General features: G+C 60.3%; 3 protein-coding genes across 3 annotated transcripts in view; 1 reads left to right on the top strand and 2 right to left on the bottom strand.

Moving 5' to 3' along the window:
- Positions 1 to 3,943, top strand: AMBP (alpha-1-microglobulin/bikunin precursor). Its single transcript, XM_087914510.1, has 10 exons — positions 1 to 161; positions 496 to 638; positions 741 to 817; positions 1,014 to 1,127; positions 1,830 to 1,931; positions 2,118 to 2,155; positions 2,253 to 2,331; positions 2,589 to 2,756; positions 3,442 to 3,606; positions 3,838 to 3,943. Exons 1-10 carry the CDS (start codon positions 48 to 50, stop codon positions 3,870 to 3,872), a joined length of 1,035 nt encoding a protein of 344 aa, XP_087770636.1. The 5' UTR covers positions 1 to 47; the 3' UTR covers positions 3,873 to 3,943.
- A 4,409-nt stretch (positions 3,944 to 8,352) lies between these two features.
- NRARP (NOTCH regulated ankyrin repeat protein) lies at positions 8,353 to 11,649 on the bottom strand. Its single transcript, XM_087914519.1, has one exon. The coding sequence runs from the start codon at positions 11,442 to 11,444 to the stop codon at positions 11,046 to 11,048; it is 399 nt and encodes a 132-aa protein (XP_087770645.1). The 5' UTR covers positions 11,445 to 11,649; the 3' UTR covers positions 8,353 to 11,045.
- Positions 11,650 to 15,356: 3,707 nt separating this feature from the next.
- The window catches only part of EXD3 (exonuclease 3'-5' domain containing 3), a 37,141-nt gene continuing 28,338 nt past the window's right edge, over positions 15,357 to 24,159 (bottom strand). The window contains exons 20-21 of the mRNA XM_087914732.1: positions 19,587 to 19,680; positions 15,357 to 16,524 (exon numbers count right to left, since the gene is read on the bottom strand). Of these exons, the coding sequence (XP_087770858.1) occupies positions 16,241 to 16,524; positions 19,587 to 19,680 (378 nt within the window). The 3' untranslated portion in view covers positions 15,357 to 16,240. The remainder of the gene's footprint in view (positions 16,525 to 19,586; positions 19,681 to 24,159) is intronic.

Below are 24,159 nucleotides of genomic sequence, written 5' to 3'. Positions count from 1 at the left end.
AGAACCGTCCGTAAGAAGCGAAGCAGAGCAGAAGTGCAGTCGCAGCCATGAAACCGCAGGGCCTTCTTCTCATCTGCAGCGCCGTTTTCCTCTCGGCCAGCAGCAATCCAGTCGCTCCGGCTGACCCCATCCAAATCCAGAAGGATTTTGACGAAGCAAGAGTAAGACTCCCTTGCGTTGACGTGATAAAATGAGGAACGGGGGCCTTAGCCCGCAATCCCTTTCGCCGTTCCTTTCATTCTGATGGGTCGGGCTCAACTCCGCTTCTGATGGGTCGGGCTCAACTCCGCTTCTGCCGGACCCGGAGCTGGAATTTCTAGCTAGAAATGTCCCGAGGATCCCTGACTCCAATGGAGGACCGGCGCCAAAATACGGTGGCCAAGAGTCCCAGAAACTCCAGCCTTTTAGCAATGGAGGAAAACTCGGCCCAAGTCTGTCGCCAGACGGGCATCGGACACGGTTTTAAAATGACCTCTTTTGGGCTGTCCTCACCAGGTCTATGGCAAGTGGTACGCCATCGCGCTTGGCACCACCTGCAAGTGGTTGAAGACATATAAGAATCGCTTCCTTTCGGGGACCCTGATGGTGGCTCCGGGAGACACCAGCAAGGAGCTCTCAGTCACCTCTACAAGACTGCGGTAAGTTCGGCCCTCGTGGCTGCGAGACCAGTCGGGAATTAACAATTCAGGCCACCCAGTCGGTTCTCAGCCACCCTTCCCATCCTCCACCCCCCTTTGCAGGCAAGGAATCTGCAGCCAAGTGGCCGGAGTTTACCAAAAGACCAGCATCCCGGGAAAATACCAGTACTACAATTCTAGTAGGTTGGGAGACTTCGGTGCTCAGCCGGTGGGCTTCCGGGGAGTGGGAAGCATTTGCAGCCCACCGTTTGGGGCCATAGGAAGGTTCATAGGAGTGGGGCTCCTAGGAAGGGGAAGGAAATGAGGGGAGAGGGGGCTCTGGGGCATTAGAGGGGGGGGAGAATCATTCTGCCTTCCTCCCCCCACCTCCCCCAGGGTGGAAGACCCACATTGTGGGCTACGTGGCTCGCACCAACTACGACGACTACACCTTCCTTGCCTGGAAGAAGAACAGTAGCTACGGCTATGTCATCACCACTCAACTTTACGGTAGGTGGCTTCTGCAGGGACGGGAGCCAGTCCTGTGCCAAACGGGGGAGGGGGGGTGTTCCTTGGCCCTCCACTTTTGGGGCCAGAGACGTGTTGTCGACGATCCCCACAGCCTCCAAGGCAGTCCCTCCGGATCCGACTTAGGCCCTGCCTGCCTGCAGAAAGACCCTCCTCTCTCTCTGGGCCCCCAGCTGGAAGAAATGGCGCACATACACGCACACACCTGATCCCCAGCAGAGGAGCCCACCCAGGAGTGGCAGGCGGTGGGGGGGGGAGCAAGGTGGATTGGGGCTCAAGGGCAAAAGAAGGCTCCGCCCACGGGTGTCCTGTTTACCCTGATTTTCAGAAGGCGGGGTAGGGGGTAGGCGGGAGGGTTGGTCCTCCGGGAGCAGGGCCAGGCGGAGTGAGGGGCTGCCGCTCAGGGACACGTTTCCAGGCCTCTTGGCCAACAGCTGAGTCAGCCTCCCCCCTCCCTTGGCTGCTTTGGGGGGGGGGAAATGGGAGACTCACTGGGCTGCCTCCCAGAGCCCCCCCCAGGCTCCGAGGGGAGCCCTGCAATGCAAGCGATGCCAGCCGCCGGCCCTGGCCGGCGCTCGTAGGACGAGGTAGCCTGCTCCTGAAGGGGGAGGCTCCGCTCAGCAATGGAGGGAATCGATACGGCAGGGAATGCCAAAGCCGCGCCGCCCTCTTGTCCCCTTCCAGGGAGGAGCCCCCACCTGTCCGAGGAGCTGATAGAGGAGTTCAGACAGTTCTCGGTGGCGCTGGGCATTCCTGACGACGCCATCTTCAGAATGACGGAACCAGGCAAACGAGGAGCTAGAGGGGCTTCCCAGGCCAGGAGATGTGGGGGGGGGGGGAGAGGTGGAATGGGAAGGGGGCAGGCAGAGAGCGAGGGAGGGAGCCCCCGCCCCGTCTTTGAGGCTGCCTGGCTCCTCTGCCCCTCCTGGATGCCTCCCCCCGCCCGTCTCTGACCGGCGCCTCTTTCCTCAGGGGAGTGTGTGCCCCCACAGCCAGAACTCAACCTGCAGGTACTATTTCCTCGGGGGGGGGGGGGGCCTACCTGGCTTCAGCCCTTAATGCCCCCTCACACACCTGAGCTGAGGACTGGTCCATTTTCTCCCCCAGAGAGACCGGAGGAGCACCTGGGATGAGGAAGCAGGCTCTGCCGATGGCTCCCTGTCATTGATGGGGGTAAACAAGGAAGGTGAGCTTCCGTGGGAGGCCTCAAGCCCCCTTCCTCTCCCCACAGCTGCCCCCAAAGGACCTGCGTTGGCTGGGCAGCCAGTGACTGAGGGGGGGAGACAGGGGGGGACCGGCAGTGTGGGCAGGACTCCGATGATGCCCGCCGCGGGTTATTCCTCCCTTCCTGCCTGAAATGGCTCTCCCGGGTGCAGCCGATACTCCAACTGGGCTGGCGTAAGCCTCTCTCTCTCCCCCACCCCGTCCCTCCACACCACGCAGATTTCTGCCTGCAGCCCAAAGACGCCGGTCCCTGCCTGGGGATGGAGCTGCACTACTTCTACAACAGCACGTCCCAGAACTGCGAGAAATTCTTCTACGGCGGGTGCCGGGGAAACCAAAACAAATTCCCCTCGGAGCGCAGCTGCCTGCAGACCTGCCGGACAGAGGGTGAGTGCAGCAGGGTGTTCTGACCCGAGCCTTGTTCCAAGGGAACAAACACAAAATGGAGGTAACAGCAAACCCTTTTAATGATTCTTTACAAAGTCTGTTCCCTCGTGGTTAAAAGGCTGTTTCGAACTAAGTGTCTCTGATAAGAACGAGCCTTGCCAAGGTGGCGCAAGGCTGCCAAAAGCACTAGATGAAGTTGCCATGAAATATTCCAAACAAAAAGTCTTCAAATACAAACCAAGATAGTCCGAACTTCCACAAGTCTTGAAGGGCAAGAACTTCTTTGCTTCCTGCAAAGAACTCCGGTTTCTCAGCTGGCTTTTATCCCTTAAGGGAAGGGCCATCGCCTTGCAGCCTTACTCCCGAGTCACCCCTGCTAGTGCAGCTGCTCTTTCCTTTGAGCAGTCCTGTGCACATGTGCACTTGGCACAGGCTCCTCAGGAACTTCCTCATCACTGCTGCCAGCCTCCACAAGCTCCGAAGGCAGCAGTCCACTCCCTGATGGTCCTGGCCCCATCCTTGCATCACACGCAGGCCCCGCATCCGAGGCCTCGCTCTCCGAGGCCTCAGCCATCCGCACCTGCTGTTGGCGAACCACAACACAGGGCTAGTGGCGCCTGGGCCCTCCTCCTCCGTCCCGCACGGACCCTCAAGCGGCAACCTCTCCTTCCCTCTCTGCCCGCAGCCGCCTGCCGCCTGCCCATCGTCCCGGGAGACGCCTGCAAGGACACATTTTGGGCCTTCGATGCCAAGCAGGGCAAGTGCCTCACCTTCCAGGGCTGCGGGGGCAACGCCAACAAGTTCTACCTGGAGAAAGAGTGCCAGGAGTACTGCGGCCTCCTCCCCAGCGGTACGTCGGGGAAGAAGCCCCCCCGCCCCCGGTGGCCACTTCTCAGGGGGGCATCCTAAAGGGGAGGGAAGGAGGGGAACAGCGCCCTTTTTCATCCTGATCCGTCGTAATCCAGGGCCGGGTCCTGCCAAGCCCCCTGGCCTCCTGGTTCCCCTGAGGGCGGGCAGCCGGCTCGGAGGGGAAAGCCTGGGGTCTCACCAGGGACCCCGACGCCCCTGTCTCCCCTTGCAGACGGGGAGGAGTTCTTGCGCCCATCCGCCCCGTGAGAGGCCGTGAAGCAAGAGGAGCAGCCCCCTTTTTTCAAAGCCGGATCAATAAACGCAGCTGCTGGACTGAAGCGACCCCCGTCTCCTCACTCCCTCCGTGGCATTCGCGGGCAATTTCAAGTGGCTTTCTCACGTCCTTCCGCTCCGTTTGCCCGTCCTGGGGGGCCCAGGCCAAGGAGTTTGCGCACCTTGTGGCTCTTCCCATTTTAAGCCCTGGGCCGGGGGAGTGGAGGGGTCCAGGGGAGTTGTGGGGGCGGGGGTGGCTTCTGCCATCCTCTCCCCTGGTGGATGTTTCCTCTTGGTACCAGCAGAGGGAGCCAGGGGGCAGCACTGCCTTTCCCCAGGGCTCCCTCAGGCTGCCCCGGGCATCCACTGGCACAGTCGGCCTGTAGCCAAATCTTAGGGGGCGCTTGAAGTGGGGAGGGGGCTTTGCGGGGGGGGAGGGGGGCTCCCCCATCACTTGTTGCTTTTTCAGCATGTCTTGACTCCAGCCCTATTGCCCAGCAGCCCTTTATGGCACCCCAACTGCCCTCTCTGCTGGGCAGCTGAGAGTTTGGCCTGTCCGGCTGGTGCTCCAGGCAGCGTTCCCTGGCAGGCTGGGAGGGACAAACACACACACACACACACAGAAGCAGCCAGCTTCTCCTGGGCCATTTGGTCTCCTGTGTGTGTGTGGTGGTGGTGGTGGATATCTCTGCAATGGCTGTGCCAAGCTTGCAGGATGGACGCACGCGCGCGCGCGCACACACACACACACACACACACATGCCCTGCTAGGAGGGGCTCACAGGCAGCAGGCCGGGGTGGGCAACCGCTCCCTGGCCCAGCCCTTTTCCCACCGAAGCCCCTCGCTGCTTCTCAGCCCCCTCCCCAAAAGGGACAGCGCCGCAGCCTTTTTTTTAAAAAAAAAAAAAGAAGAAAGCCCCCGTTTGTCTCCAGGCAGGGCCAGGATCTGATGACCGAGATTTTCTGTGTGGCTGAGCAGGGTGAATGGCGCATTGAGCGAGGAGACGACCCCACGGCTGGCACCTCCGCCAGGGAGAGACACCCCCCGCCCCCCGCCTTGCTTTCCTCCCTGGAAGGAAGGGAGGCCCGGCGGGAGGGGAGGGGGCTCTGAATGGAGAGGCCAGGAAGGAAGAAACCCACCCACCCCCCAAAAAAGCCAGGCTCAGGGAACACACCGACCTGTAAGGAAGAGGGTCGCGCGAGGGGGGGAAGGGAAATCGGGCCTCTCCCCTCCCCACTTACTTTGTCAGACAGGGCTGGTCTGGGACAGGACCCTTGACCAAGGGGGGTGGGGGGGGCAAGGGAGCAGGAGACTGGGGGAGGGGCAGAGGGCACAGGTCACTGGGGAGATCATGCCCGGGAGAGCCTCTCCTTTAAGAAGGCTGCACGGAGGGAGGTCGCAGCAAGGGGAGGATGCCTGGGGGAGGGATTGAGGCTGCCCCCCGCCCCGGATGGACAGTGGCCCCCCTCCTCTGAGCCACACTGAAGCGCCAGCCTGCAAGACCGCGTGTGGCAAAATGGAAGCCCGCCCTTCTTGGTTCTCACTCGGGACCGGCCCCCCCAATATACCTGGGAACGGGGGCCGATCAGAAGAGGCCCAAGCCCTTCCAGAGGTCCCTGCCCCCTCCCGCCTCCCCCCTAGCAGCCTCCCTTCCCCCCCTGCCTGCCTGCGGGGGTGGGGGGGGCTCCTGCATTTAATGCAGGTCTCTGAAAAAAGGGCCTGGCGCTCCCCAGTTTCATGGATTTGAATGTGAAAAGCTGGCAGGCTGAGGCTGGCGGGAGCCTCCTTTGTTCCTCCGGTTGCTGCTGCTGCTGTTCCTGGCATGGCTTCTGCAGCCCCCTCCCCTCTTCGGTGGGGGCCCTCATTAGCATACCAGCTGCTTGAGGGAGGGGAGCAGGAGGAGGGAGGGGCTGCCCTGGGAATGAATAGCTGGAAAAAGGCTGAAGGGGAACAGTGGGGAAGGGAGGCGGGTGAGAGAAGGCATCAATGCCGCTTTGAAAGGAACCAGAGGGGGCTCCGAGGGGCGCAGGGAACCAGGAAGAAAAGAGATGGGCGAGGCGGGGGGGAGAAGTGACCCAGGAAGAGGGACTGAATGAGACCCCCCGCTTTCTCCGCAGAGGGGAGGGAGGGGAGGGGGGTTGCCGCCTTCTCAGCAGCCCCACCAAGACGGAGAGAGGGTGTGGGAAAAAGCCCGCCGCTCACAAAAGGCCCTGCCACCCCGAGAAGGCCCGGCGATGCTGCATGGTGAGCTGGCGGCGCTGCTTCGGAAGAGCTGGGAAGGCGGGCCCCCCCCCTCCACTCGTCCCTCTGGCCAGGGCTGGCTGGGGGGTGGGTGGGGCGCAGGACGAGGAGTGGGCCCCAAAGGGGCTTCGGCTCCTGGAGGATTCTCACCCGGAGGAGGTTTTTACCTGGTTGCAGAAGAGCATTTGGGGTGCGAGGCTCAGTTGGAGCCCGGGGTCAGAGGCCCTGCTGAGCCAGGTGAGCCCAGACAGGTTTGGGGTGCCCTTGTCCCAATTCAATAAGCCCCTCCTCCAAATCCCTTTATTTAAAACAAAAAAAATCCATTATTTTTTCGATTGGGTTCGGCTCAGCTTCTTCTCCATGATGCAGGGTTGAAACTAGGGGGTTGGGGGCTCGCAGACTCCACAACAACTTGATTCCGCCGCCCCGTGCTCGATATCTCTTCGCGCATCGAGACAGTCAATACGGATTTATTTTCCTCTCCCGGCGTCAATCACAAGGGAAACGTGAAGCCCTCGCTCTGCCCCCCCACCCCCCACCCCCACCCCGACTCCCCGCCCAAGACTGAGAGGTGCCCCGGTCCATCTGTTTTGGAGTCAGTCGCGCAAACGAAAAAAAAAAACAAAAAAAACTGGGAGACAATTGCAGGAAACACTTGAGAAGTTCAAAATTCTTTCACGGGTTTCGGTTCGCGGCAACCAGAGCCTACGCAAGGCAACTCGGGGACAATGAGATTCAGAAAAAAAATAACACACAATTAGAATAACAGCCTGGCACGGCAAACTAAAAAAAAAAGAAAGAAGAGAAGCAGCCCAGCCGTTTTAAAGAGAGAGAAAACAAAAAACAAGATGTTGCTGTTATGGGAGTTTTGCCATTCTGCCCCGGGGGAATCCTCGGAGGCTGGAAGGACCCAGGAACCTCCCTGGCAGCCGTGCCAAGCAGGGCAGGACAGCACCATCTTCCTTTCTTCCTACCCCATGGCATCTCCTGAGCTCACGGCAGCCGGCTCTGCTTGGGATAGCGGCGTTGCAATCCAAAATGCCAGAGAAAGATGTTCCCGTCAACCCAGCTGGCAGGGCTCCCCACGCCAGCAAAGCAACCTGCCCAGGTGCCAGCCGTGGGGAGGGGATCCAGGGGTGAGTGCCACTGCCGCCGCCGCCACCGCGATTGCCCTGCCTGCTCTAGGTAGGCCAGGCTCATGCAGCGGAGGCTAAACCCTCAGGACTTAAGGGCCTGGGCTGAGTGACCCTTTCCCGTTTCTGCCTCGCCAGGTTCCGGTGTGGGATGAAGAAGAGATAGGCACCCCAACCCCATCTCCAGACTTTGTCAGGTGCCCCCTAGGAGGCAGAGTACTGGCAACGGGCATCCGCTGCCCATCGGCCCAAGGTGCGGAGGACCAAACAGGCCTCCAGGGCGGACAGTGGCTCTGATTCCTCTCCACCCAAAGGCATCTTGGGGGGCGGTGGGGAGAAACCTCTGCCTTCTAAAACCTGGACCACGAAACTACCAGTCACTTAGCAAGGGGCCCCGTTGCCAGGTGGCACAACTGCCTGCGGCTCCGCCTTTGGCGACAGGCCGAGGCAGCTCACCCAGTGCACCGCCCTGGTGCGAATCCAGCCCAAAGGCTTCGGTGGGGCTCAGCTCCTTTAGCGAGAAAGCCAATCCGTCCCACGGATCAAAATCCGTCCCCATCACGGGAAGCCAGTTTCCCTGACATATAAGGATGCCAAGCAGCCTCAAGCGCCCTGCACAACCTGGTGGCCTCCCATAGATTCACCCTGTGGCCCTCCAAATATTGCCGGGGTCCCGGGCCCCTCTTCCTCCAGGGCCTTTGTGCCCGCTGAACACTTAAGCGAGGGAGAGAAACCAAAGGGGCCCGTTTCTTCTGTCAAAAGAGGTGAGGAGCTACAGCCCTCCCTCCTGGGAGCCCAAAGCCATACGGATGCTTTCTGTTTGAAGCTGAACTGCTACTGGAAATGGAGGCTCTCTTTCCCTTCCATCAGTCCCAGGCCTGCTAAAGTTGCCGTGGTTTGATCCCTTCCAGGCTGTCTGACTCTCCCTCTTGGCGAGGAAATGATGGGAGCTGTAGTTCCCGAGACAACTCTCTCTCTCTTTCTCTCTCGCGCACCCGCCCCTCCTTGCCTTGACCCCTTTCTCGCTCCCTGCCCATCCGCGGCTTCCTTGATAATTCAGCCTCTGGTCGGAAAAAGAAAAACAAAGCACACACAAACATAGGAACATTGTTTTTATATATATATAAAAAAAAAAGATCAGTGGAAAAATTATTTATAAACTTCTCACCCTGGGACTACACAATGCTATGATATACTCTGAAAACACAGCACCCGCCCGCCCCCACCGCCCCTTAGTCTTGTAGTTCTTTCATCCAGTTAAAAAAAATGATCATACAGTGACCCACATAAAGCTTCAACATAAGCCTAAAATTCTCCACAAATTAATTAACATAATTAAGAAAAGGTATTTGCCACCTAGAAAGGGGGGAGGGGGAAAACAAGACCATTGTTCTAGCAAAAAGGCTGCTCACTGAAATAATCCGCGGGCCGGCTTCTTCCAACGTCTGGCTTTTTCCCCCTCACCCCTCCTCACGAACGTTAATGCATTTCCCCAAGAAAAATATTCAGACGTGAAGATCGTTCAGCACAAAATTGGTGCATCTCAAAATACCACACACACACACACGCGCACACACAACCCCCTTTAAAGAATGGCAAAGAGACATTTCCCATTTTGGCACAAAAGGAGCCAGCAGCAGTAGTAGCCAAATAACACCTTCCCTTTTATGTCTCAGTGTGTGTATTTTGGGGTGTGTGTGTGTTTGTGGGGGGGACGACGACACACAATACCTGGCTACATTCAATAATTTTACGGGTTGCATAGAAAGTATCCCATTTACTCCCTTCTTGCCCTTGTCAGCTCCAGAGTAGCAAGTCCCACCGAACTGGGCAGATCTTACTTTACAGCAAGGATGCTTAGCAGATCCCTATGGGAAGGAACCTAGTTGGCTAGCTGAGGGATCCAGGTAGTCCCAACTCACTTCCCACAGCAGGGGCGTGGGAAACACTCCTACTGGTTCTTGGAAAGGAGTAGAGATGGCAGAAACCACGCAACAGAACAAGCCTCATGGATATTTCATTTCACACACCCCACCCCACAAAAGGTTTCACAGTCTCCAAAGGTATATTTTTCATATATATATATAAAAATATAAATATGCGTCAACATCTTTACATGAGTTCTTCTTTAGCAAAATGGGCTTTTGAACCAAGATCCTTTTTCTAAAAACTGAAATCTGATCTTGGGATTTCTGGACCACCAGCTACGTTTTCTTCCTTAATAACGATGCCATAAATGTTATGACATTTTTTTCATCGTGGCAAATCTTGTTTTTAAGACAAAAAGAAATCATGTGCAACTCTACAACACCCCCCTCAAAGTTGAAAATAGGAAGTGGCTCTGCCCCCAACAAAGAACACCCCCAGACTGAAAGCCACATGCAGGAGGGGCCCTGCAACACACAGACACACGCACACACACACACACACAGCAGTTCCCACCAGGGCTGGCGAAGCCCCAACCACCATTCCTTGCAAATCAACCAGGAAAAGTAAGCAAGTGAGGAAACGGCTCCCTTTTTTTGGGGGGGGGGGAAGCATGGAGGAACTGGAGATAGCAAAATAACTCAGTGCAATGCAGGAAATTAGGGAAGAAATATGCGTAATAATAAACAAACCCCTCCAAAAAGAAGAAAAAACCCCCCAAAACCTGCATTTTCTGGACTGCTGAAATAAACATCCCTTCCAACAATAAAAAAAACCCCGCTCAAATCACAAATGACTCCTTTTCACACACATCCTTGCACACGGACAAGATAAATACTTAAAACGCGCAGCCCAAACACAGTGAAGAACTATATTTGAAAAGGTTTAATGGCTATTTGAGGGGTGGGGAGAAGAGGCGCAGGTGATATGGCAGTGAAAGGGATATTTTACTTTCTTTCTCTCTCTCTCTCTCTCTCTCTCTAGTGCACACGAAAATGGGGGGGCAGAAGAAGAGGCGGGTGACTTCCTCGACATTCATGGGGGGCTGCCTGGGCGCGCACCACGCCGGGCAGAGACTCAAGAGCAGCATCGAAGGCACCCGGGCGGGCGGGCGGGCAGTCAGTGGCGGGGCTCCTTTCCGAAGCGACCCCCCGCCCTGGACAATCGCCTCCTTCGAAAAAAAAGGTTCGCCTTTCAGTAGTTTTGCTTTTCCCTCCGGTCAGCAGCAGGGGGCGCCCTCGATCTTCCGGAGACGCTTCCTAAAAGCGTCCCCCCCCCTTTTTTTTTTCTCCGTGGAAAGAGGCCGGGCGAAATTCAGCCTTTTTTTTGGGGAAGAAGAACGGGGCGGGGGGGAGCTCCGGGAGAACCGACCCAAAGGCTGCAAGGAGCGAGCGGGGGAGCGGCGATTGCGGTCTGGACACCAGACAAAAAGCGAACGGGCGTCTTGCTCCGGAGCAAGAGCTGCAAGTCGGACCCTCCGAAGTCGGCTTGGCTGCTTGAGACGGGCCGGAGGGGACCCAGGTCCTGGGCGCGGCGGGCAGCAGCCGGTCGGCGCCAAGGAAGGAAGGAAGGATCGATCGAGCGAGCGAGCGGAGGAACCAACACTGTGGAAGAACCGAGGTAGATGAGAGGCAGAGCAGCGGCGGCGGCGGTAGTACAGCTCCCGAAGGGCGGGGAGGTCCGGCCCAGCGCCCGCGTCTCCTCTGCCCAAGCGGCGGGGGGAGCCGGCCGGCCAACAAGCGCGCATCTCTCCCGGAAGCGGCGCAGGGCTGAGTCCTCGGGAGGCGCCTCCGCGGCGGGCTGGACCGGAGGGGATTGCGGGCCGCCGCCGCGGACGCCGCGACGGAGTTCCCGGAGCGCGCTCAGTCAGCCGCGGCCGCCGCCTCCGCCCGCGCCGCCTCCCCCGCCGCCGCCGGCGGCCGAGTACTTGGCCTTGGTGATCAGGTAGAGGACGATGTCCTGGTGGCCCCCGAAGGCGGCGATGTGCAGGGCGCTCCAGCCGTCGCGGTTGGCCAGCCGGATGTCCGCGCCGAACTTGACCAGCAGCTTGACCAGCTCCAGGTTGCCGTCGATCACCGACTGGTGCAGCGCCGTCTGGCCCTCCGGCCCGAAGGAGTTCACGTTGAACTCGCAGCTGCTCATGTTCTGCAGCAGCGAGTGCAGCTCGGCCGTGTTGCCCTTGCGCACCGCCTCCTGGAAGACGCGCTGGCTGGGCGCCGCCGCCGCCGCCGCCGAGCGCGGGGCCGACAACTCCGCCTGGCTCATGGCTGCGCGCCCGGCTGGCGACGGGCAGGCGCCGCGCCCGGCCCCGCATGGGCGAGGCGGCGCGCGGGCCCCGGAGAGGCCGACCGGCCTGGCTTCGCCTCCGCCGCCGCCGCGCCCGGGATCGCCGCCTGGCTCGAAGGCTCGCTTGGCTCCGCTGGCTGCCTCTGCCTGGCTGCTACGGGCGCCGAGCGCCGCGGGTCGGCCGGGGACTGAGCGGGCGGCCGGCGGGGGCGCTTTTTAGGCGGCCCCGTGATATTTGCATAACAATGGGCCGGGGCCCCGCCCTCCCCACCCTCCCGGGAGCGGATTGGTCGCTGCCTGGCGAGGGAGGGCCGACACAGCCCCGCCTTCCCTGCACACGGCCCGAGCTGGACCGGGGAGGGGGTGGGGGGTGGGGGTCGTGGGACCCGCACCGGCGGTGGCGGCAGTTTCCCGGGGTCGGCCGAGCGCTGCCCTCGCTTGCATTGCGGCGGCTGTGCGATCGGGACTCCCGGGCAACCGGGCGCGCGTTGAGGGATTGCCCTGCCCGTCTTTTGCCTGGGAGGGCTGCTCCTCCTCCTCCTCCAGCCGGCAAGATCGCCCGGATCGAGAGAGGAGAGAAGGGGGGCGAGTTGCTGCTCCCCACCTGGGTAGATGCAGCCCCGGCGGGGTGGGACAGAAATAGCCAAGCCGCTGGCCTTTGGGCTCAGGAGGTGCACGACGCCCGTTTCCCCCGTTCTTCCCCCTCCTTGACCGCGCATCAGCCCCCAACTCCCAGCAAGAGAAGCCGAGAGGCGCTTCACCCCTTTTCCCTCCCCTTCAAAACGGCGCCTTGCACTTTGCAAACAAGCCTGTGAGGCAGAAATTCAACAGGGGTGGCTACCGTCCCTTGAACTTTCTGCTCCGAAATGCTTGCCTGGCTGGATTGTCTGCTGCTTCCGTTCCCTTTTTCAAAAGGGTGCAAAGAAATCTTGGGATTCTGCGGAAGCACCTGCTCTCTTTGACCAGGTAGGTCTCAAACCACGCAGGTCTCCCAGGCGCCCCTCCCTCCCTTGGCCTCTCTGGAGGGCTCCCTGTTGGGACACCCACCTGGCACACAACTACAGTAAAACTACAGCACAAAACAACCAATAAACCAGCCTGGTTTGAAAGAGACCCGGTTAACTCACCTGTTTTCTCTGCCCCAAAGAAACAACCTACTGACTGTCAGGTTTGCTTCCCACCTGCATGAAGCTCCTGTCCTCTGTTCCCAGGGCAGAAGGATCCAGGGCATCCCTGAAAGACCAAGCAGGCGCAGGTCAAGGGTCTGGCTTACATTTTAAGGAACAAACTGGAAGGGGGGTGAGCTTGGGGCAGAGGTGGCAGCACAACCTGGGATACCACCCTGGCTCAGATGGCAGCAAACCCCACAGAGAAGTGGGGCTGCCCCATGCATTCAAACTTGCAGAAGTAGGTGCTTTTTAATAAGACAAAACGTGGGGTTCTCTTGTGGTTGGCAGTTTTTGCAGAAGTAGCAAGAAAAGGCCTTGCGGTGGGCGCAAAAAGGTCTTCCTGCCTTCCTCTCCTCCTCCTCCTCCTCCTGTCCCCCTGGTATAGCCCCCCCATAAGGGGGAAATGGTGGGGTGCAGGCGTGCCATGGCTTCCTGGTTGTCCGTGGGTCCCTGCCTGCTTCTGTGGAGTGGCTGTTCCTCAAAGGGAGGACTCGGGGTTTACATGGGGCAGGAGGCAGGGGGCCCTTATCAGGAAGCAGATCTATTGAAAACGATTGCTGGGCAAACAAAAGACAGAAGCCGCAGCCAAGCCCACAAAGGAACTGCTGACTCAATCAATTTGGGGGGGAGAAAGAGGAAGAAAACTGAAAGTGGAACAGCCAGGGGGTGGGGTGGGGAGACAGGGGGCAACCGGGGCGTGAGAAAAAACAGGCACTGGCCAGCCGAGGAGGTGGGGGGGGCGCGTCTCCCATTCCAAGGAGCACTTAAACCAAGATGAAAGAAGAGACCGAGGCCAAGAGTCCCGTGTGACCCGAAAGTTTGCAGGTTCACCTCTGCTTCCACCACAAGAGAGGCTTCTCTCTCTCTCTCTGGTTTCCTGCCTGAGGGTGAAGAACCCACCTCAGTCAAGGAAACTTTTTTTTGGGGGTGTGACTTTCTCAGGCGTGGGTTGGGGTGTGTGTGTGTGAGACTGAGAAGGTGGGGAGGGCTTAGAGCCACCTTGTACTTCGCAGGGATAGAAACCAGGAATGGCAGGAGTGCAGCACCGACCCCCTCAAAAAATCCTCGGGCAGCAAAGCCCCCAATAATTCCGAGTATTTCTGCCACAGGGAGGGAGGGGCCCTTAGGCCGGAGTGGAGGGACAAACGGAAGCCTTGAACACCCCCCACCCTCCCCGGTTGTGGTCAGACAACAGCTCCAGCCGCCTGGATGTGCAGCCGCCCGGACGGGCTGCTTTGGGGCCCTTAGGCTGTGGAGCGAGCCGGCCGGATTCCTGCCCAGGCGTGACGGGAAACGGGGCCAGGCCTCCTCACGCGTACCTGGGCGCGCAGAGACCGGGGGGCTGCCGCTTTGTGTCCCGGGGGTGGTGGTGGGAGCCTCTCCCCGGAGCTGCGGCCTTCCGAGGGGGCCCGTGAGGCGGGGGCCGGGCCGACCCCCTCCCTCCGAGGCGGGGGCGGGGCCTGCGGGCGGAGGGGGCGGGGGCGGGGCCGCCGCGGCCTCATTACAGTGAACCCGGGAGCGTGGGAAAGTCTTGCGCCTTTCTTCCCAGCCGCGGGAAGGCGGGGCCGGAGGAGGCGGGGCGGGGGGAGAGAGAGAGAGAGAGAGAGAGAGAGAGACGGGCGCGCGCGCACGCGCACGCGCACCTCCGGGAAGGGAGATGGCGCTGCCGATTAAAACAGGCGGGGAGAACCGGCGCTATCTCCGCCGAGATCTCGGACGGGGAAAAGCAACTTTCGCTTCTGCCTGCGGAGCGCGGAGCCCCGGGCGCAAGAGGCGGCGGCGAGGAAGCCGGGCCCCGCGGCGGAGGGCTCCCCCGTCCGCCCGTAGGCTGGCATAAGCGAAGTCGAGAGGGGCCAAGGAAGGACCAGCCCGGCAGGGACGCCGATTTGGGGCTTTAAATCCTTGGACAGCCCTCCTGCCCTCCGATGTAGCCATTTGGCCTGGGCAAAGGGCGGCGGGGGCAGGGGACGGAGAAGAAGCCCCCCATCAGAAAGGATAAAATGCAAAACTTTTTGATTCTTTATCCTCTAAAGGCCGCCCCCGCCCCAGCCTTTGGGGCCTCCTTTTGTGCCCCAGGAAAGCCAGCCGGGCCTCTCGCATCTGCAGCCAGCGGTGCTGCTGCTGCTGCTGCTCCAAACCTGGCTCGGAGGGTCATTTTATTAGGCGTGCCTGCCCGGACAGTTTGCAGAGGGATCCGCTGGGAATCCTGAGCCGCTTCGGGAGTGGGGGTGGGGACTGTGCCAAGAGGCCTGGTCACCTTCCTCCCTGGGGAGGGGTTTTTGCCAAAGGCCGGAAAGGTCGACGTCCTCTGGAACCAACCGAACTTGTCTCGAGATGCTCGGAAACCCGCTTCCTGCCCTTTGGCTGCCTGCCTTGGGGACAGGATGGAGGGAGGGAAGTGAAGCTTCCTTCCGGAATTACGGAGCTCCCGTGCCAGGAGAGCCAGCCAGACAGCCCCCAACACACACACACACACACACACAACCTCCCCAGCAGGAGCCTGGTGGGTCTTTGGCCTCGGGCAGGGGAGTTGCCTGCCCTTGAGGGGCACCTGGGGAAGAAAGTCCGCATAAAGCAGAACATTCCAGCGCTGATCGTCCTTGGCGGAAGGGTAACTTTAAACACTGGTTGCTCGAAAGCAGAAACGGCCCCTTCCTAACTGTGGGGCTTGGCGAGCCAAACGCAGATGGAAAGAGTAACGCAAGAGAACCTCAGCTTGTTTCAGTAGCACCTTCATTTATTGTCCTTAAAAACTGGCAGCTGAACGTCTGAACGCGTTAAAAAGACGGATTTGACGGGCTCTCGCAGCCCGGCTCAAAGCCTCGTTCTATCTTCCTTGCCGGGCAGCATCTCATTCTGTGAGGAGAGGGGCCCTGGGCTCTACGGGGTGGGGTGGGGGGGGACAAGAGACAAGAAAGCCCCCAGAGGAAAGAGAGAGAGAGAGAGAGAGAGAGCAGGCTGCCGCCCTCCAGGCTGAAGGGGTCCAGATTCCTCAGAACAGCCGAAAAAAGGTCTCCCTGTGGGAATCTCCTGGCGAAAAATCAGAGGAGAAACGGGGCGGGAGGGCTGGCTGGCTGGCTGGGATGAAGGGAGAGATTTCTTGCATGGGCCTCTTATCTCCAGAGAAACAGAAGGACCTCCTTTGTGCCTCTGTGTGTGTGTGTGTGTGTGTGTGTGTGTGAGAGAGAGAGAGAGAGAGAGAGAGAGAGGAAGAGAGAGCATACAGTTCTACAGCAAAAGCTCCAAGTTGCACTGTGCAGAGGTAGGTGTGAGTGTGAGTGTGTGTGTGTGTGTGTAATCCCCCAACCTGCAAGAGAACGTTTGGTCCCGGGGTCTGGAATGCTGCTAAACAATCCACCTCACACCAGAGGCAGCGGGCGATGGGGGCCCAACTTTGCCTGCAGTGGGTCTCCACCCTGTGGGACGGTGGTCCGTGCCAAAACAGCACCGGAGGGAAAAAAGCCGGAAATCCTTCCAAAGAGCCCTCTGGAAAAGGGGGGGAGGGGGGAGTTTGCCTTGCCAACATGCCTTCCTGCTGTGAGGGAGGCTCTGAGGGGGGTTCACCCCCCCCCCATTCCTGCGCAGACCCCACGGACAAGCGCCGCTTCAGCTCTCTTCCGGCAGCTCCAGCACCTCCCTAAACTGGGAGACCAGGCGGCCCAGGTGAGAGCCCTCCCAGAACACCTGGCCGCACTGACTGCAGCAGTAGAAGCAGTCCAGGTCCTCCTTGCACAGCACCCCGGGCGGAACGGCCTCGACTCTCAGGCGGACGCCCGGCGGCAGCAGCAGCTCCGGGCCTGCCGCTTCCGGGGTCTGCCAGCCTGGGCTGCAACTCTGGGGCTCCGGAGTGGCGGTGGCGGCGAAGGGGCCAGGATCTCCCAAACAGGCCTCTGCAAAACAAAAGGACAGCTCTTAGACTTCCCTGTTCTTGTGGGGGGGGGGGTCCCCATTCCTGGCCTCCTCCCGAGAAGACTAAAGAGAGAGAGAGAGAGAGAGAGAGAGACGGGAGGGGTGACCGAAGTGGAGTCCCTGGATCCAGGCAGCCCTGCAGGGTGCAGAGGGAGGGGACACCAGGCTCTGGGGGCAAAGATCTGCCCCCCGCCCCCCGTTTGCAACCTCCTTCTCTCAGTGCAAAACATGCAGCTGTCCCAGGAAGAGACTCCTCAAGAGGCGGCCAGGTGAGAGATCCTGAAGCGTAAACAGAAAATGGGAAGATTTCTGCGGAGGCCTTTTTACGGTGTGACATCAACCACCACCGGGGCGATGGTGCAGCAGCGGAGAGAGAGGGAGGGGGGGGCGAGAACTCCGCTGGTGACTCGTCTCCCCCACTCCAAGGGGGCTCCCCCACCGCCCACCAACTTCTCCAACTCTCCCTTCCAAAAAAAGAAAACCCCCTTTGTCTCTGGTGAGCCGGCAAGGAGATGACCTTTTGGCGAGGGGCCCTGGCTGGCATTCTGTGCGCTGGCGGGAGGGAGGAGGAGGAGGGGGGGCTTTTCCAAGGGAGGAGGGCTTTGAAAAGAGCTCCTTGGAGGGGCGGGGGAGGGTGGGGGGGGCTGCAATGGGACGGGGAGGGGGGGCCTTTACAAGTCCCTCATTGACAAACGGCCACTTTGAAGTGCTTTTGTCTCGGTGACCCTTTGAAGTGTCCCTGGCAAGGAAGGCCAAACGGGGCCCCGTCTTCCTTTCCTGTGTAAAGTCACGACAACATCAACAAACACCCTCCAGATAGGAGCAATTTGGCCACCTTCACAGGTCACGGGGATCAGGAAGGGCCGGAGTTTGTCCCTCAAAGGTGACGGTGGGGAATTCAGGCCCCGCGCACAGAACGGCCTCGGCTTCCGTCGGCAAGCAGACAAGGTGCTAGTCCTTGGGAGGCTCAAGATAGCCCACCCACCCGCCCTCGCAACTTCCCTAGGGAAAGCCAGCCCTTCTCAGGATTCCAAAGGCGTGCTAACTTTCTGGGGAGAGGAAGGGAGAGGTTGAGGCCATAAAACTTGCCCAGGTCTTAAAAACACACCCTGGGAGCGTCCTTGGAGTTCAAAGGTCCAGTAAGGGGTGTGCAAACTTCTCAGGAGTGCGAGAGAGAAAAAAGAAGCATCTGGCGAGATTGCCTCAGGGTCCCTGGGCACCCTCCGGGGCAGGGGTCTCCAACTGTGGCCCCTTTAAGACTTGTGGACTTCAACTCCCAGAATTCCTCAGCCAGCATAGCTGGGAGTTGGGGGCCACAGTTGGAGACCCCTGCTCCATGGGGCCAACAGGCCCCCGTTCTCTGCCTGAAGGGCCTGGCCGACTGCTGCTGCCAAGGGTGCCAGGACAGCACCTATGCGCTAGAACCGGGTTGTTAACATTCTAAGCAGTTTGGAGAACCGGTTGTTAGAAGAAATTACAGGGCTAATCCTGTAAGGAAGGCAGGAAGGAAACATTCTGGTGTTGCTTACAGAAACTGCCTCTCCGTTAACCCTTATTACATTCTTGGCAGGACCAGACTTCCTGTCTCAGGAACCTCTCTGGAGTTTTTTTTCCCCCTCTTTTGCTGGTACTTTGCTTGTGTGGAGTGACCATTCAAAGGCACTGAAAAAAGTGACTTATGACCCTTTTTCACACTTCTGACTGTTGCAACACCCCCACAGTCACGAGAGGCCAGGCGAGGAGATGCGTGCCTCGATGTGATATTGAGTTGGCCATAACATAACCACCAAGCCATGACCACCAACTGAGCCACGCCCACAGAACCGGTTGTTAAAACATTTGAATCCCACCCGCTGGACACAACGTGCCCAGGACCCCAAGGTTGGCTGGCCTTGCAGCCAGCGGGCAGACCTGTTGGGGCTCGCAAGAGGATCTTGGCCAAAACAGGGAGGCAGAGGGGGGGGGAGAGGAGGCGGCGAGCCTCGGAAAGGGGCGGGAAAAGGGATCCCACAGCCTGGGAAAAACCTGCACGGGGCCTCAGGTGAAAAATTCAAATGAGTAATTATACCACAATTAATTGTCCTCTGCTAACGTGCAAGCACATTTCAAATGAAAATAAAAGCAGCGGGCACGAGGAAAGGAAGGACTGAGTTTGGTCTCAGGGAAAAGCAGCCACTCAGCTGAAGCGTTCCCAGGGCAGAGCCGCCTTTCCCCTCGTCTCCATCCTTTCTCTGGCTTGAGGGGGGCCCTCCTGAGAGAAGCCAGCAGCTCCACCTTTCGAGAGCCGTAGCCAAAAGGGCCCCCTTGGCCACCTCCCCCCCCACCCTGCAGCAGCACAGCCAGCCCCTGAGCTGGCCTGCTGACCTGTCCAGAGAAGGAACGGGGTAGGCCCATCCAAGGCCAGAAACGGGGCAAAGGAAGGGTCGGTACCAGAAGGGTGGAGATGTAGGCCTGGAAAGGGTGGGAGGGGGAGAGAAGGGGGCCGTAGCCCGCTCGTCTGCTCTCACCCACCCCTCACATTTCTTCCTTACAAGCTGCGGGGGGGCGGGGGTGCAGGAGGGTGCTTTCTATGCATTGTGGGAAATGAGAGACCAGCGAGGAGGGAGCCGGCTTGTTTTCTTGTTCTCAAAAGCTTTTCCTGGGGAGAGAAACCTGTTCAGCCAGCTGGATCAGTCACAAGAATGGCAGCTGGGCCAGGGAAGGTCTCGGCAAACGGGGTGGGTCTCCCCTGTGGGACCTCTCAGGCTCTGGAGATGGGTGTGTGTGTGTGTGTGTGTGTGGAAGGACCCTGTCCTGCCGGCTGCTGTTTGCTGCATCCCACTGGGGATCCAGGGATGGCAGCCGTGCCAAGGAGAAGCCCCTGGGCTGCACCACCCGGGCGACCTTCCCCTTCAGGACAGCCAGGGAGGGGAGGCGCTTTCCGGTGTCCCCCGCCCCCAAGTGAACCGCCAGACCTGACCCCCTGGATCCATTCCCCACCAACGGGGGGCTGCAGCAGGCTCTGGCCGCCTATCCCGGCCGCCTACGGGGCTCCGATGCGTACCTGCGTCCTCCTGCCCTGTCCAGCCGCCACTCCGCTTCCTCAGCAGCCCCATCCTCTCCTTGGAGACCTTCACGTACTGGCTGCAGTTGCAGGCCTGTTTGGAGGCAGAGGGGGTGGGGGGAGAGGAAGGAGCCTTCGTGAGAACCGCCTGCGCTCCTTGGAAAGGGGGGGAGTCCAGGAGAGCAGAATCGACCCCGGGGCAACCAAAGGCCAAAGGCCTCCTCGTCCTGGCACAGGGGGCTCTTCTCAAGCTACCTCAACTGTCATGTCTGAGGAGGAGACCTACTTTAAGGGCCACAGCACTGCCAGGGTATCTCCCAGGAAGGGAGGGAGGGAGGGAGGGAGGGAGGAAGGAAGGAAGGAAGGAAGGAAAGGGAAGGGAAGGGAAGGAAGGAAGGAAGGAAGGAAGGAAGGGGAGGGAGGGAGGGAGGGAGGGGAGGGAAGGGAAGGGAAGGAAAGGAAAGGAAAGGAAAGGAAAGGAAAGGAAAGGAAAGGAAAGGAAGGAAAGGAAAGGAAAGGAAAGGAAAGGAAAGGAAAGGAAAGGAAAGGAAGGAAGGAAGGAAGGAAGGAAGGAAAGGAAGGGAGGGAGGGAGGGAAGGGAAGGAAGGAAGGGAAGGGAAGGAAGGGAAGGAAAGGAAAGGAAAGGAAAGGAAAGGAAAGGAAAGAAGGAAGGAAGGCTGGAAGGAAGGGAAGGAAGGGAAGGGAGGAAGGAAGGCTGGAAGGAAAGGAAAGGAAAGGAAAGGAAAGGAAAGGAAAGGAAAGGAAAGGAAAGGAAAGGAAAGGAAGGAAGGAAGGAAGGAAGGAAGGAAGGAAGGAACGGCTTCTCCAGCCAGCACTCCCCCAGGTGTGTTGTTCCAGAGGGGCCTTTGGAAATGAAGTGGCCGGAGTTGCTTGAGGGCTGGGTGGTGAGATGGGGGGCTCCGTGCAGGCCAGGCTGCCTAGGCACCCACTTTGAAGAGTTAGGGTCAGCCTGACTGCACCTGGGAAAGGGAGGCCGCCTGCCCTTTGGGGGAGCCCGGCAGAGACCCGGGAGCCAGGCTGGCATGGTGCCCACTGCCATTCCCCTGCCTCTGGGCCCCAAAGACCCGGCGGGGGTGCAGCTATCCTGGGGCACCCCGTCTGACTCTCCCGGGGAATTTCCCCGCTTTGCTCACCTGTACGGCAATTCTTGTTGCCAAACACTCTTTTCTGGGAAGGGCAGGGCAGCCCTGAGAATGACTCTCTCTCTCTCTCTCTCTTTCTCTCTCTCTCCTGAACCCGTCCCACTTGGACGGCAGGAGGGAACCTGCGCCCAGCCCGAGCCCTGGGAACGCTTCCCAGCGCAGGTCCCAAGGATGACACGGCTCCTGCCGTTCCGATGGGAAAATGTCTCAGAGGGCTGGGCCAGTTGAAGGCCGACACCTTGTCAACCGAGAAGCGCACGCACGCACACACACACACACACACACATGGGGAAGCCGCTAGGCAGGTGTGGCGCGGCAAGGCTCGCCAGTCCAACCTGGGCTGGTGGGAGCCCGGCACTCTTCCTCTGCAGCTGGAGAGACCCAGTGGATCCCATTTCCTTGAGGAACCCCACGGGCCTCGCTTGACCCTGGGCAGCTGCTGGGAAGGAAGGACCCCACGTGGGGGGTTGCCATCTCCCCCAAGCAGGGCACGGCGGGGTGGGTGGGTGGGGGGCTCTGGGAGAGCTGGCAGAATCTCAGCTACTCCTCCTAAGCCAGAGGATGGGGAAAAGGTCTGAAGACGGTTGCCCGGGGAGCCAGGCGAGGAAAGGGGGAATTGCGTAAAGGGCAGCTCCGGGGAAGTCCTCCCCCCGCCCCCCGCCGTCCCCCCCCCGCCAGCCAGATGCTCCTGGCAACTCTCGGGATGCCAAGCTCCGTTTCTCTTCTGCCCAGGACCCACCAGGCCCCCGGCGGGCCCCTGGGGCCGCCCCTCCTCCCCTCCCTTCTGCTGGCCTGGCAGGAGAGGCCGTGGGAACCAGGGCCTGCCGCGACTCGGGAGGCTGCCGCAGGAGGGTGCCAGGAGGCCGCGAGGGCCCGTCTGGGCTTTGGCATCCATTCAGCATGAGCTGGCAAGCTTTGCCCGAGTGTGGGAACAGCCGCCCAGCGCTTCCTCCTCCCTGAGGGAGTGCTCACCTGAGCGAGGGCAGCCCCGGCGCAGTCTACCTGCTCCTTTAGGGCCCTGCTTCCAGGTCCCAGGAGGGACTGGAATCCGCCTCCAAGACTGGCAGGGCTCTTGGGGCACAGGTGGTGGCCTTCTGGCTGGACAGGGCTGCTTCTGTAGGGCTGGGGAGGGGCAGGGAAGGAGGGAGGGCGCCAGGGTAGAGTCTGTACCTTCACTGCTTCCTTGGGCTGCTCTCAGGGGGGTGGGGTGGGGGGCTGGGAATGAGCTGCTAGCAGAGCACTGGTGTTTTTTTCACACACACACACACACACACACACCCCTCCGCCCAAAAGGGGCAAAGGGCAGCCAGAAGGGGTCTGCTGGTTGCAGCTGGCCTTCCCCAAACCCAGGTTATCCATCGGGGGTGTAGGGGGGGGGGAAGGGCTGCGGCACCAGGCGGTTTGGGCCAGCTCCCCAGAGCAGAGTTCAGCCCAGGAGCCCAGCAGCCAGCCAGCCTCTTTCCCTGTGCCCATTAGTCACACATTTCTGGGAGATGTCTCATGTGCTTTCACACACACACACACACACACACGCATGAGCCAGGCCTTCCCGCCCTGGTGGCTGGATGCTGGGATCTTCCAACCTCGGCTCCGGTTTCCCCCAAACAAGCTCCACGCCCCGCCCCCCCCCCGGACTCCCGGGGCCCCTGGCACTTGCTCTCATCGCTTGCCCGCCCCTGCCCTGTCAAAAGGGCCCGAGCAGATAAACCGCAGAGAGGCGTTTCCTTGGTCCCCGTCTCTGCAGCCGTGGAGTGGGGGGTGGCGGGGGCTAAAGGAGGGTCTCACCTGAGGAGGGCCCGGGGAAGGGCCAACCCTCACCTGGGTGTTGGGAAAGCAAAGCTGGGGGCTAGAATCCAGGGAATCCATTGGGACCCCTGGGATGACTGCTCAGGCCAACCATCTCAGGGGTCCTGGAGTCCTGGAAGGGGAGCCGCCTCTCAGAGAAGAAGAACAGGGCTGGGAAGGTGGGAAGTCATGGCAGCAGAGCGGGGGAGGACTATGTGTGCCCCCTCCAGGGGGGAGAGAAAGCCCCCTCCCCAGGCCCTCCCCAATCTGGAGGCTGCACCGCAAGCTGAATCCGGAATGTGTGTGTATGCGTGCGCGTGCATGCAGAACGTGCAACACCTCCATCACCCCGCATTGCACAGCGCTGCCTGCCCGGCCTTCCAGAAGCCCCCTTCAAACACCTGGAACAAGAAAGCAGGCCCCTTCTCTCGCCACGGGTGCTGGGCAGCTTGCCTTCCCATGTAGACTGCCTCTGAGGTTGGAGGCCCCCTGCAGCCTCCCAAACCAACTGCTGTCCTTCCCCCTCTCCAAAGCCTGGCCCTCCTTTGCTGGCCTGCCAATCCTGCCCCTTCTCCTCCCGTCGTAAGGCAAGCTGACCGGAGAGAGTGACCAGAGCCAGGGCTGCTCCGCGGTGCCCTGTCCTCTTCCCACCTGCCAGAAAGCGGGGAAAGCCAACACAAGGACGCCCTTTAGAAAGCGTGAGAAAGGAAATACGAGCGAGTGCGAGCGCAAGCGAGGCCCAGGAGCAACGTAACCGATCTAGCGGAAACAAAAGGCCCCAGGAGGAGGAGGAGGAGGAAGAGAAAAACCGGTTCCTCGCACACAAGGTGGAACCAGCCGGGAGCAGAGAAAAAAATGCCAATAGGCCGACTGGACGTCAAAACAGCCGGGATGCCACCGGAGCTTCCTGGCTGCTCTCGGCCCAACAGCCGGACGACCAACGGGGCCCATCAGCCACGACATCCGCCTCCTGAGAAGGCAGCGGCCCACAAGGATAGGGGAGGCACCCGGGGCCGGGATTAGACCACCGCGGCCATCCAGACACGCACGCAAGCTGGGGTGCATCCGGGCCAAAAGTGGAGGTGCTGATTGGGACCGAGAAGAGGGGTGGGGATTCTGGCCTCCAGGGTAAAATGGCACCCCTTTGACTGCAAGACCACGGTGTGTGTGTGTGTGTGTGTGTGTGAGGGCTCTGGTTGTGTGGGGGGAGAGAAAGAGAGGCTGCCACGTCTGTAAACAGGCCTCCCCCATGAGAGAGGCAGCAGCCAAGGGGCGTCGAGCGGGGGGCGAAAGGCGAGGTACACCCCCACACCCGAGGCGCCCCTGGAAAGCCTGTGCACCCCAAAAGGCTTGTCCCCCCAGAATGGAGAGACGGGACACAAGGCAGGAAGGCGGCAGCCATTTCCTGGAGGCTGTTGCCGTCTTGAAAGGTTGCCCCCACCCCCATTCGAGACACCTGACCCCAACCCCGCCACGGAGCTCCCGGCTGCCCCCCCGCCCCCCGGCCCCGCAAACAGCCAGCCCTTTCCAAACTCGCCGTGTCTCGAGGCAGAGCCACCCGAGGAGCTAAGCGCGGCTCCCGCTGAGAAGGCCGCCCCACGGCCCTGGCGAGAGGGCACAGCCCA

Source organism: Pseudonaja textilis, chromosome 17, assembly GCF_049901715.1.
Source record: "Pseudonaja textilis isolate UNSWEBS1 chromosome 17, rPseTex1.2, whole genome shotgun sequence".
Classification (NCBI taxonomy): domain Eukaryota; kingdom Metazoa; phylum Chordata; class Lepidosauria; order Squamata; family Elapidae; genus Pseudonaja; species Pseudonaja textilis.
Note: the sequence above shows the minus strand (reverse complement) of the source record. Positions and strands in the feature narration are given on the sequence as shown.

Bases quoted from the DNA above. Each gene is read 5' to 3' on its own strand.
- AMBP (XM_087914510.1), top strand. From the start codon at position 48: ATGAAACCGCAGGGCCTTCTTCTCATCTGCAGCGCCGTTTTCCTCTCG. The intron at 162-495 runs GTAAGACTCCCT...TGTCCTCACCAG, and splicing joins AGGATTTTGACGAAGCAAGA to GTCTATGGCAAGTGGTACGC. The intron at 2,332-2,588 runs GTGAGCTTCCGT...CACACCACGCAG, and splicing joins GATGGGGGTAAACAAGGAAG to ATTTCTGCCTGCAGCCCAAA.
- NRARP (XM_087914519.1), bottom strand. From the start codon at position 11,444: ATGAGCCAGGCGGAGTTGTCGGCCCCGCGCTCGGCGGCGGCGGCGGCG.